The sequence below is a fragment of the Centroberyx gerrardi genome, chromosome 15 (assembly GCF_048128805.1).
Source record: "Centroberyx gerrardi isolate f3 chromosome 15, fCenGer3.hap1.cur.20231027, whole genome shotgun sequence".
Classification (NCBI taxonomy): Eukaryota; Metazoa; Chordata; class Actinopteri; order Beryciformes; family Berycidae; genus Centroberyx; species Centroberyx gerrardi.
In genome coordinates, this window is record NC_136011.1 from 20,849,164 (window position 1) to 20,861,999 (window position 12,836).

General features: G+C 43.3%; 2 protein-coding genes across 2 annotated transcripts in view; one reads left to right on the forward strand and one right to left on the reverse strand.

The window, feature by feature from the left end:
• The first annotated feature begins 578 nt into the window (after positions 1–578).
• abcg8 (ATP-binding cassette, sub-family G (WHITE), member 8) lies at positions 579–9,223 on the forward strand. The gene is made up of 13 exons (XM_071905082.2): positions 579–621; positions 2,989–3,101; positions 3,341–3,488; positions 4,051–4,289; positions 4,538–4,670; positions 4,955–5,224; positions 5,674–5,833; positions 6,372–6,473; positions 6,565–6,764; positions 7,652–7,728; positions 8,274–8,541; positions 8,777–8,904; positions 9,086–9,223. Exons 1-13 carry the CDS (start codon positions 579–581, stop codon positions 9,221–9,223), a joined length of 2,019 nt encoding a protein of 672 aa, XP_071761183.2.
• A 2,276-nt stretch (positions 9,224–11,499) lies between these two features.
• The window catches only part of lrpprc (leucine-rich pentatricopeptide repeat containing), a 59,520-nt gene continuing 58,183 nt past the window's right edge, over positions 11,500–12,836 (reverse strand). The window contains exon 38 of the mRNA XM_078288867.1: positions 11,500–11,784. Within this exon, the coding sequence (XP_078144993.1) occupies positions 11,713–11,784 (72 nt within the window). The 3' untranslated portion in view covers positions 11,500–11,712. The remainder of the gene's footprint in view (positions 11,785–12,836) is intronic.

Genomic DNA, 12,836 nt, shown 5'->3' on the forward strand with positions numbered 1-12,836 from the left:
TTCGCTCATATCCACACCACCCATATAGAGTGTGTGTAGCTCTAAATATGTATGCAGGTACAATCCCTCTGCTGTCAGCCCAAACTCTGCTTCTCTGTGCCCATTCCCTGTGCAGCGCGGCGGTTCAGCAGTAGTGGTGTTTCTCAGGCACCATAAACACACAATGATAATGCGTTATCTCAGAGAACTTTGATCTGCAGTTGCATAAAGAAGAAAAAAAAAAAACACTCTTGCTGAGTAGATTGACTGTCTGTTAGTCTCTCGTCAGTCCTCACATAGTATGCTACAACCAAGAAGGTTATGACTGACAGCACAGAAAGGATTGAGGAGCTGACATGACATGTGCTTGGACGCTCGGGTTATGAGAGCGGAGGCCTGTGAGCGGAGACAAGAGGAGTTCTTCAGCTGGACTGGAGTCAGACTGCCTGACGTGGAGAAGAAGAGGAGAACAGAGGAAAGACAAGAGGGAGAAGAAGAGGAGAGGAGCAGAGAGGAAGAGACAGACACAGAACAGAGGAGGAAAAGGGGGGGCGTTGACCCCTTGACCCTACAAACTTCAACCAGCAACTTGCATCATCATGGGCACAGAGATAGACACTGGCCTCGATCACATGAACAGCTCCTTGCAGAAGGTCAGTCCATGACATGGGATCATGTAAACATTAGGACAAAAATAGCATGTTACCATTTACTGTTGCTGTATCTTTTGAAGGCATTATATTTAACTGGTGACTTATTTGTGGGTTTAGGTGTCCAGTGATATACTTTGTTGAATTCAAATCTCTTTCTTCTGTGGATCCTGTCTGTGGATCCCTTCCACCCCCCCACCCTCTGAGGTGGTGACTATGTGCTCCTACAAGTCCACGAATAACACACCAGTCAACTCACCAACTTTGAGTGGCACTGATTGCTCTCTGACCTAAATCCTATCAGGTCGACCATTTACAACGTGGAACTGGTGGTCAAAACAGTCCAGATGCTGCATTATTACAATTGTTAGAAGTTTAACATAATAAAATATAACATTTTATATAGTATATTTAATTTTTTTATTTTTTTATTATATACTATATTTTCCTATTTCCCATAATTAGGATACTAAAAAAAAAAAAAAACATGGGTCGTTTGTAATTACTTTCATATTCCTTTGATTACATTTTAACAACATACACTATTTCATATTTTATTTTATCAGACTTTTTCTATTGGATCACACATTTGTGCAAGTTATTTCTCTCTTTATTTTTTTATTTAGCAGATTGATTGTTGGCTCTAGGTCACTAACCTTCTAATTTATATTGCTGTGTTCAGGTTCTTCTTGCAAACCAAATATTTGAGAAGGCTTTGGTAACATAACATTGCTAAATGTTTTTGATATCAATAATTTGGGGACCTTTTGTATTATTCTTGTGACCAGTGGGTCCGAAGGCTGACTTTGACAAAACCCTGCTCTACTTGAGCAGGATGGTTTAGCCAATGAATGATCAGTTTGGCTCACATACGGTTAAATCCAGTCATAGTTATCAAGCCTAGATTTTCCTCCACTTAATCCCAACCCGAACCCAATTAATCTCAGCCAACTAAATGTTAGTGCTGTCAAGTCACAACTGTCTGCAGCAGAAGTCACTAGAAGTTGCTACATAACATAATACATTCACTTTCATATCAATTCACTGTGCATTCAGGTGCATAGTAGAGTACACTACATAAAAGAGAGATTTTGCCTTTAGAGTCTTCCCTAAATTAACTACAGAGATGGAGGTATCTTTGGTCATGTAATCTAAAAAATGTTTTTTTGTATATGTGCAGAGCAAACAGCAGGCTGCTGGCAAAATTGAGGTTCATTTAATTGGTGTTAGTTGGCAGGCCAAGAGACTAGACGGCGAGTGTTTCAGTCTCACTCTCAGTCTGGTTCAAAACCTCCAGACTTGTAGCTCACTGGACAGCGACTGTCCTCCAGGCCCTCCCTCTCTCTTTCTCTTTAGATGTCAACAAAGCAGTGGAGGGTTTCCACATCTGGCAAGTGGCTGAGAATTGGATAGAACAGCTGCCTCAGTAGTAGCTAAATATATTGAAAGTCTGAGATCTATACATTTTTAGAGATATTCTGCAAAAGTAGATTTGACACTAGTCGGTTACCAGGAGTGTCTGGAAAATCACTGGGTGTTCAGGTCAGAAAACAAGTTGTCTGACTTTGCTTCTGTAGTAATTAAACTGTCATCAATTGATTTGTCTATCATAATGAAGAGCCTTTAGGATTACATAATGGCAACATCAAGGGCAGTTTCAAATGAACCTTGGACCCACAAAACGTTTCAGGCAGCAACTGTTTACACATACAAACACACACATGCCTACAAACACACACAGACACACACACAGACACACACACACAGACAGACACACACACACACACACAGGTACACACAAATGCATGCATTTATGTGCACCCACACACACACCTGATCATTTATGTAATGGAGTCATTAAAATTGTCCAATAAAGACAAGATAAAGATCAGTCATATGATTTGCACATAGCACTCTTGGATTTGCTGACATTCACAGACATATAATATCGAGCATACAGGCAAAAAGCACTTCAGACATCAACAATAGTGATCCCAGAGTATTCCAAAATTTGGTAACCCCATTACGTCAATGGATTCAAGATTGAGATTTATAAGTGCAAGCAATTTCAGATATATGAAATAATTTTTTACCCTACAATGAATTATCATGCAAGTATTGCCATTTGTTTACTACAGCCAACTTCTGTCATTTTATTCTCACAGTTCTTAACAGTTTATATAGTGGCAAACAAGCACAAAAAGTTTTTTTTCTGCACTCTTAAACAGGTCTTTTGAAATTATTTTGCTTTCAACTTTCCTGTTTATGTCCTTTAGTGTTGACATAAAATGAAAAATAAAATAAATGATTTAAATGTGTCTGTGTGTGTGCATGTACTCATTGACCCGTCTGCTTGTCCTCAACCAGCGCCAGGACACAGAGCTGTTCTCCTCATCAGAAGAGGACAGCAGTCTCTACTTCACCTACAGTGGAGGGCGCAATGAGCTGGAGGTCAACAACCTGCAGTATGAGGTAAGTACAGGGCAGCCGCCACGCTCTCCTGCAGGAAGATAAGGAAGATAGCCAGCAATCATTTGTAATTATCTGTACCTTTTAATGGTTCTTCACCTTTGTGTGTGTGTGTGTGTGTGTATGTATGGGCACGTACATACACACACACACACACACACACACACACACACACACACACACACACACACAAAGGTGTATGTGTATATGTGCTCATTGTGCAAATGTGTGTGTTTTCCCAGGTGGACACGGCAGCCCAGATCCCCTGGTATGAGAGGCTGTCAGAGTTTAAGATGCCGTGGGAAATGAAAGGAGACAAGCAGATGGCCATTAACAAGCTTAACCTCCGAGTGCACAGCGGACAGATGCTGGCCGTCATAGGCAGCTCAGGTAACACACACACACACACACACACACACACACAGACACACACCGTGTTCAAAATTGTCTTATAATTGTACACCAATCAAGGCCATAAAAATAGCGCCCTTCTTGACTGATGTCATTTGGTCCGCCTTGCTTTTGCAAACATGCATTTCTGACCTGATCTTTGAGTAGATACTGATGTGGGATGGGTAAGGACCTTAAACCAGCAGGCAGCCATCTTTATGCATCTTTATGGTCCATCAAAGCCTCAATTGAAGTGTGGTACAAGAAAAACACTGTCTCTACCTTGCTTTACAATCAAGGTGCATGCAGTAGAAAAAGCTAGAAAGGAAGAACAAATTCAGCTACTCTTGGAGGCCAGTGGATGTTCCAAAACATGTCTTTGTCGGTACAGAAAAACCAACACGTTTTGGCAGAAAGCCTTCATAAGGGTCTCTTTTGAGTTATATTGGTATGTGCAAGTTGCAAGAAGTTTCATCTCTATGTCTCTAAGTCAAACTTTTTTCAGAATCAATGTGTCTATACCTACGAGTTGTGCTTTAACCAACCCACCATCCTCTCCCAGGCTGTGGTAAGACGTCTTTGCTGGACATAATAACGTGTCGTGACGAGGGCGGCGCGATGACGTCCGGTCAGATTCTGATTAACGGGAAGCCCAGCACGCCCCAGCTGGTGAGGAAGAGCATCGCTCACGTTCGCCAGGACGACCGTCTGCTGCCTCACCTCACCGTCCGGGAGACTCTGGTGTTTGTAGCCAAGCTGAGGCTCCCCACCCACTTCACACAGGCTCAGAGGGACAAGAGGGTAAGACTGAGCTCAGTAGACAGACATGACTTGAACCATATCCAACAGGTGCAAGGGATCCTCCTTTAACAGTTGTTTAACTACTCTGCATATGCTGTATCTTGGACTGGATGTGATGACAACGCCTATCCATTTTTCCGCAAATGCAATGAGTTGAAATACTGATAAATGATACTCAGCCACTCTGTGTGCTTTGGCATTTCCTGCCCATGTCACCAAACTTGTGTCTCTGCCATTTTCTGCCACAGGTTGATGATGTCATCGCGGAGCTGCGGCTGCGACAGTGCGCCCACACCAGGGTGGGAAACGACTATGTGAGGGGCGTTTCTGGAGGGGAGAGGAGGAGAGTCAGCATAGCTGTGCAGCTTCTCTGGAACCCTGGTGAGAGAGAGAGAGAGAGAAGGAAAAGAGAGAGAGAGGGAGAGAGAGAGAGGAAGGGAGGGAAAGAGGGAGAAACTTTTTTATCTTGTTATAAACACATCTCTACACTCTGGAGACCAGATATTAAAAGCCACATTTTCCACTAAGTGTATATAGTCTCTACTATTCTTTTCTATTCACTGTATAGTTTACCTCAATGCCTCAACACTACCATTTACAAGCAAGAAGAGTCATGTTCTAGATCATATTCTCTCTATTATTTACCTTGTCCTTCTCCATCTCAGGTATTTTGATCCTGGACGAGCCGACGTCGGGCCTGGACAGCTTCACAGCTCACAACCTGGTGATCACGCTGTCCCGCCTGGCCCGGGGCAACCGGCTGGTGCTGCTGTCGGTCCACCAGCCTCGCTCCGACATCTTCCAGCTCTTTGACCTCGTCGTCCTGCTCTCGTCCGGGTCGGCCGTCTACTGCGGCGCCGCCCGCGACATGGTGCCCTACTTCACTGACCTGGGACACCCCTGCCCACGATACTGCAACCCCTCCGACTTCTACGGTAGGTGTGTGGGGGGGAGTGGAGAGGGAGGAGGAGAGGAAGGTGGGCCACTGCGCTCAGACCAGTCAGTGTGTTGTCATTGTTTCAGATGTCTGTAAAGAATAGGGTTGCACTCAGCTAGTAAGAGGAAGAAATTTAGGACAGAGGACTGCACTGTTTCCTGATGTCGCGTTACATGATTTCTGGGTGTTGAAGTCTTCAAACAGTTACCGCCAACGTACAAAGTCACGTAGTGCTGCTTTAAAACAGACAAAATGTTTTTGGCACTCTGGCCTTCATCAGCGTTTGTCAGCTGGAGAGCAGAAAATGCTTTGCCTCTAAAATACCCTATTGTTGTACCCTATTGTATGACCCTATTCTTCTTTATAAACCTAAACTGTACCCATACTCTTATCTTTCAAGCCTTACCCTGTGTGTATTTCTGTGTGTGTGTGTGTGTGTGTGTCCAGTTGATCTGATCAGTATAGACCGGCGCAGTCCGGAGCAGGAGGCCCAGTGTATGGAGCGGGCCAGGGTTCTGGCTGAGCAGTTCATGGAAAAGGTCCGAGACACAGATGACTCCATGTGGAAACCAGCTGGAACCGGCACAGCACCAACACACACCGACAGGTAGCTGCGTGTGTGTGTGTCACTGTGCGTGTGTTCAAGTCTCTTTTTTTTCTGTTTTCCCCTCTTCTTCCTTCTCTGCTCCTCTCTTCCTTTTCTCTCTTATGCTCTTCTTTCCATTCATCTTTCCATTCTTCTGCCATTTCTGCTTCTTATCTCTTGTATTTCTCCTTTCTTTCGCTCTTCTCTCCTCAACTATTCAACTGGATAAGTATGGCACTAAAAGGGGGGGGGGGTATTTTTCAGTTCTCCTACAAATTTACATTATTACCTTGAATATATGAAACACACCTGTCAAGTTTTTGCAAGGGACAATAATTTATACATATTTTTAGTAAAATACTCTCCTCTTCCCACCTAGGGAGCTACAGACCATTTTTGGGCCGCTTGTTTACTGTAAACAAGGAACAGCCAAGAGTGTAAATTCCATGAAAAGCATTAGATTATTCATTTCTAAAGACACCCCCCCCCCCCCCCCCCCCCATGTTAATTACTTTTGGGAAAGTTTATCCTATTGCTTTCCTGCCTGTGTCCCCTCCAGCCCTCAGCAGCCCAGCAAAGTGGAGGGAGAAGAGGTGATCACTGTTTCCAAGAAGAGAGACAGACTGCCTGGCAAACTACACCAATTTACCATACTCATCAGGTATGAGCAACACACACACACACACACACTAACACACATACACACACACACATACACAGACACTAACCTCCCCTCCCTCCTCCTCCCACAGGCGTCACATGTATAATGACTTCAGAGACCTGGTCACCCTATTGGTCCACGGCTTCGAGGCCCTCCTCATGTCGCTGCTGGTTGGTTGTCTGTACTACGGGGCGGGACAACAGCGTCTGTCCATTCAGGACACAGTGGCCCTCCTCTACATGATCGGAGCTCTCACCCCGTTCGCTGTGGTGCTGGACGTCATAGCTAAATGTGAGTGAGCGAGTGGTGACACTGTAGAGATACACATTAGGAATTCATGATGCAGATTAACTCTCAGTTCCTCATATTTACTGCTAGTCAAGTCCCTAAAGTCAAAGTTAAGCCCCCAGTCAGTTATGTAGTTCTCAGGACCTGAGCATATACAACTGAGAAGGGGTCACATTCTGTTCAGGTGCATTATCTCTCTTAGTTTGTCTAAATTATGGTGGGGTTTTAGGGAAGTTGGAATGTACAGCATTTGGAAAAGTCATTAACAATGCGATTTTGTTATGGAATGAAAGAGCAAACCAACCGGAAGAGATGGAACGAAACAGTTTGGTGAGAGAGAGTTGGGCACAGAGTGTTTCTGGTACTAGTAAAAGATAGTAAAAGAGTCCAATTTCAGTTCAGCCGACACCCATCAAGATATGAGTCCAAGGTGAAGTCTGAAAGTCATGCCATTAGTCATAAAATTGATTCAGTTGATTGACTCATGATTCAGAGTTCAAGACTGGAATACTTTAACACTGCCTGCATATAACACGGGGTCCATAAGCACGTATAGAAAGTGTTACAATATATGGAAAGTGAATTTATTAATTTCCAGATCTTAAAAACTTTTGGAATTGTACAGTTCAGTCCTGAAACAAAAATGGCTACACATTTGATGTACTTGGAGACCCATTGTAATATCGCCTTTTGTGATATTTGTGATATACTTTATCTTCAGCGACTGAGTGATATGGCTTGCCACCACCTAAAATCTCCAAACTAAGGTCTATAAAATGTTTGGAAAAATGTTCCTGATAACAGAGGTTATAATACTCTACCTATGCACTACACTCCCAGCGTCTGAAGACTTACTAACTTTTCCTTAACAGTGTTCTCCTTCTCCTCAGGTCACACAGAGAGAGCCATGCTCTACCATGAGCTGGAGGACGGCATGTACTCTGTCACTTCCTACTTCTTCGCCAAGGTAAAACACAGTGATCAAACGGGATCTCCAGCAGGGGTCAGTCTTGCTCCACGTTGGAGTGACACTTCAGTGTGATTTACCACCCCAGTTCTAGTACAGTACAGTAATCAGGTTTTGGAAATCACAGGAACATGTGGATGTATGCGTCTGCATGCAAATGCAGACGCATGCCATTTTGATCCAAAGGCTTATGCTTAAATGCTTAATTTTTTGTTTCTTAGACAAATATAAATAGTGAAGTTAATGCCTATGTATGAATTTCTTTCCAAAGCCTATGCCTTTCCATCAAGGGAAAGGGTGGCTACTTTAAAGAATCTAAAAATATAAGATAGTTTTGATTTGTTTACACTTTTTTTGGTCACTGTATAATTCCATTTGTGTTATTCCATAGTTTTGATGTCTTTACTATTATTCTAAAATGTGGAAAATAGTAAAAATAAAGAAAAATGTGTGTGTCCAAACTTTTGACTGGCAGTGTAAATTTGTGTGTATCTGCATCTGCGTTCATGTCTGTATATTTGAGAGTGTTCTCTCTCCACCTTCAGGTCCTCGGGGAGCTACCGGAGCACTGTGCGTTCACCTTGGTCTACGGCCTGCCCATCTACTGGCTGGCCGGGCTGAACGAGGCTCCGGACCGCTTCCTGCTCAACTTCTTGCTGGTGTGGCTGATGGTTTACTGCAGCCGCTCCATGGCTCTGTTTGTAGCCGCCGCTCTGCCCACGCTGCAGACCTCGGCCTTCATGGGCAACTCCCTGTTCACCGTCTTCTACCTGACCGGGGGGTTCGTCATCAACCTGGAGAACATGTGGCTGGGTGAGGGCACAGACACAGACACAGACACAGGGTTCTTCATTTCTTTCTACCTTACCATGGGATTTGTTAGGAGACTGAGGGATATGGGTGAAGATAGAGAGTGAAAGAAACAAAGAGAGACAGAAAGAGCAAGAGAGACAGACAGACACAGATGTACACACTTATGATTGGTACTTGACTTGATTGGTTAGTATGTGATCTTAAAATGTGTGTATGTGTGTGTGTGTCTCCCCAGTGGCCTCGTGGCTGTCCCATGCCTCCTTCATGCGTTGGGGGTTTGAGGGCATGCTGCAGGTGCAGTTCAGAGGCAACAAGTACCCCGTCTCCATCGGAAACTTCACCATCAACGTCGACGGCATACATGTAAGTTAAAACCAAACGCACCCAACACAGTCGGAGTTAAAACTAAACAGCTGCAGAATCACACATGGGAGTTAATCAAACACAGTTCCATATTGCTGATTTTCTGAATAGTTTCATTCTAGACAAATCAACATTCACCTTCCTTCTCTTCCTCTCATCCTCTCTCTCTCTTCCTCCCTAGGTGGTGGAAGCCATGAACTTGAACCAGTACCCTCTATACTCCTGCTATCTGGTCCTGCTGGCAGTCTGCCTGGGCTTCATGGGGCTCTACTACCTGTCCCTAAAATTCATCAAGCAGAAGTCCAGTCAAGACTGGTGAACACAGTTTCAACAGTCAGACCAACCTATCTGATATCTTCCATGGAACACAACACCAAAAGTCTGGACAGGTTTTTCCTCTAGAAATGTTTCTAGCAGTGGTGGAAGGGGATAATTTTGGTTCTGGGTCGACTGGTTCGACATCCACCCATATTTTCCATTGTTGGTTACAGTGCTAACTGTTCTTATTAGGATATTTTACAGTGCTAAATAGTTAATTGATGGCAGAAACTTGCTATATATATTTCTGTAATCTTAACAATTTCATAATCCTTCAAAATTGGTGGCCACCAGTGTTAGAAAATCCGCACCACTGTTCAAATGTTATGGAAGAAACGCTTGTCAGGGCAACCAGTTTGATGTCATATCAATCATGGCACCAGTCTCAATAGTGTGTGAAAGTCACTCTTGAAATCTTAATGGTGTAGGAATTCAGCCCTTTGATTCGACTGGTGAAAACAACCTCACCATATCCACCATGTGCCCAGTCTCAGTAGTTTAAATATGGAAGGAGGAGGAAACTAGTATATAAAAAAGGTTGTACTCACTCTGTGTGGAGAATCAGTGTAAATCAGCAGCAGCACTTGTTGCAGTACTGCTGTCTGCCGCTGGATGGCAGCAGAGCACTGCAGATAGATCACAGTTTGAAATGATGGAATTTTTCTCTCCCTCTCTTTTCTGTCTTGGCAAATGATTAGAGCGCCACTTTGGCAGATATCCATCTGCAGCTTTTGCTTGTTCCATTTTCAATCTTCTTTTTTTCTACAGCTTTATCTTTTTTGTATATGTAAGGTTATTAAGCTTAACAATGTGTGTGCCAGTATAGGGAACGCTGAGAAAAGCCGAGCAGAGATTTAGTAAGTCACACTCAGAAAAAGAGCTTGTGTTTGTTGTGTCCTCATAGATTGAAGATTATGTAAGCTGTATTTTTTTTTGCACTGGTGCAAAAGCCTGATAAATATATCGCCGACATGGTTTGGGTCCAAATTAGGAAAACATTAAATCAAGTTGCTCCACTTGAGCATGTTTATTTTTTCTGTCTGCTCTCCTTCGGCCTCCTCACTCGCCATGCAGCTTCAAATCCATGACTCTTATTGATCATGTAATGATCTTTGGTTGTTATTTCAGTGCTATGAAAAACCTTTAAGATGGTTCTTCAGATTTTTTGGGGTGCAATCACAAATGGAGCCTTTTAAAAATCAAGTGTATATTTACACCATAAAGATAGTAAAAAGATTCTATGGATCAAAACAAGAAAGTGGTTCCCCTATGATTAGGAATACAATACAATTTTACTGTAGGCCAACTGGATAGAAACTAGTTTTTTTTAACATAGAGTAGAACCCTTATTATATGTAGCAGTAAAAGTGGCTTTGCTGCCATTTTCAAAGAACATTCGAACACTGCTGGTTTTCTGAGAGTGGGCTGTGATTATCAGTTACGCCACAATGTCAAGGTAATGTTCATCTCTGTCAACAATAAACACATTTTTATTTACAATGACGGTATGGCAAACGACAATCAGTGATGGGGTTTGTAACAGAATGTCAACATTGTTACAAACTCACAAGGAAAAACACATAAGAGTTCTCCACATGTTCTCCATGACCGAGTTTCTTCTCCTGTGTCCCAATTTGGATCCCAAATGGACTCTAATGCTCTGGCTGACACGCGGATGTCAGGCTAGTGCTTGATCTTCTTGGAGAAAAAACAATCTGTGTTATCTAAGGCCTGCCTCTCTCGGGGTCAAGAACAGCTTATGTTACATGAAACGGGAATATCCGAGGCCGATATTGGAGAGTAAATGGGTTCAAAGCCAAGCAGAGGAATGTTGCAGGTACTGGCTGAGGGAGAGAAGAGAGAAGAGAAAAAAACATGGACGCTGGTTTGTGATGTTTTAGATGGACTAGCTACGGTTGAGGAGGATTCAGTTTGTCAGAAAAAAAGATTATCTATGTCCCACATTGCCAGGACAAAAAAGATTATATTATATCAAGATGCTTCTGACACACCTAGTCCAAAGTCCTGTGGTAGATCAAATTGATAGTCATTCTTTTGAATCTACACTGTATGGAAACATGAAATGGTCACAGACAGCAACACATGCACATCCATACAGAGCACAATTAGTTCAAATCTTTGGCATTGTAGTAGATGTTTTTCCTGCCTTTTCACTGAAATTCTGTAGTTTGTGGGTGTGTTACATATTGTCTAAACAGGAAGGATAGCATCTGATATTGCACTGCAGACAGAAAGACTCAAACACAGACTCTTGATTCCTAACATCATTTATTAGCATAAATACTTCTGTACATCGTCAACATCATCATCATCATCACTGACATTATCAATGGCGCGGTGGACAGAGATGAACATCCAACAGTAATAACGCAATATTCCACAACATTTCGGCTCAAACAACTTATAAAAAAAGACAAAAGGAAGAAGACGGTGGGATCTGGGCGGAGGGAAGGGGGGGGGAGGATGAATCTATTCTTCTGCTGTCGTCTGGGCTTTGGCAGCTCTCTCTTTCAGCTTGTCTGCATAAAACTTAAAGGACTCCTGAAAATAAAGTGAGAAAGAGAGAGAGAGCGAGAGCAACAAAGAGAGACGATTTAGCATCAAACATATTCCCAACAAGCTGTACACACAATTTGGGTAACTGCTCCATAGGTAGTCTGTGTGTGTGCGCGTGTGTGTGTGTGTAGTTCGTCTCTTTCCAAAAGTAAACAACGGCGGAGCCCTCCTGGGCCCCGTCTAAATAGTCTCCACTCGCTCCAATCAGGTTGTCTCGTTTCATCTTTAAATCCCCATTAATACACAAATAAGGGATTTGTAGCACACTCCCCAAACACACACTTTCTCTCTCTCCCTCTGTTCCCGGCTAATTAATCAGCGTTTTGATCCAGACAAAGTGTTGTGGTGGGTGTTTGTTTAGGGGGGGGGGGGGGGGGGGGGGGGAGAAGGTGAGTGCTTGATGCAGATTACGACGGCTCCCTACATTGTACGTTCGATTATTAACGTAGTAATTAATGTTGATAAATAGCCGCGTTCGCCATACAAGGAGGAAGAGAGGGAGAGAGAGAGAGAGAGAGAGAGAGACTGGCAGAGGCTCAAATCTCTCCGCAGCTCCTTCCTCCCAAGACACTTTGTTCTTGGAGCCGTAACTACTGTACAAATGGAGAGAAGGAGGGAGAAATGAAGGAGAGGAGGAGGGTTGCTACCTGACTTTGGTTTGTGGAAACTTCTAAATACTGAAAAACTACATATATTTTGGGTATATTCACAAAGAGTCTTACTTGTATATAGAAAATACGCTTTTTGGAACATACTTAACACATTGTAACTCAATGTGAAAAAACCTTTTACAGCCTTGGAAGTAAAACTTAAGTTAGGCTGTGATTTCTTGCATCAAAAACTGAGACAATTAAGAGTCACAAACAGTTTTCAGTACAAATAGCCACCATGCAAACGAATAGCCAGTAGTGAACAGGCAGTGTTTCAGCAGATTGTTAGTGTAACACACTGTTTTGAGGTGGGCTGGCAGGAGAGAGGGGCAGTGAGGAGGAGAAGGGATGAGGAGAGATGACCTCCACCCCCCCGCCACCTCCACC

What these genes read in the sequence shown, in the direction of transcription:
- abcg8 (XM_071905082.2), top strand. Translation starts at nt 579, where the DNA reads ATGGGCACAGAGATAGACACTGGCCTCGATCACATGAACAGCT. An exon ending in CAATTTACCATACTCATCAG is followed by an intron (nt 6,474 to 6,564) that starts GTATGAGCAACA and finishes CTCCTCCCACAG; the next exon opens with GCGTCACATGTATAATGACT. An exon ending in TCAACGTCGACGGCATACAT is followed by an intron (nt 8,905 to 9,085) that starts GTAAGTTAAAAC and finishes CTTCCTCCCTAG; the next exon opens with GTGGTGGAAGCCATGAACTT.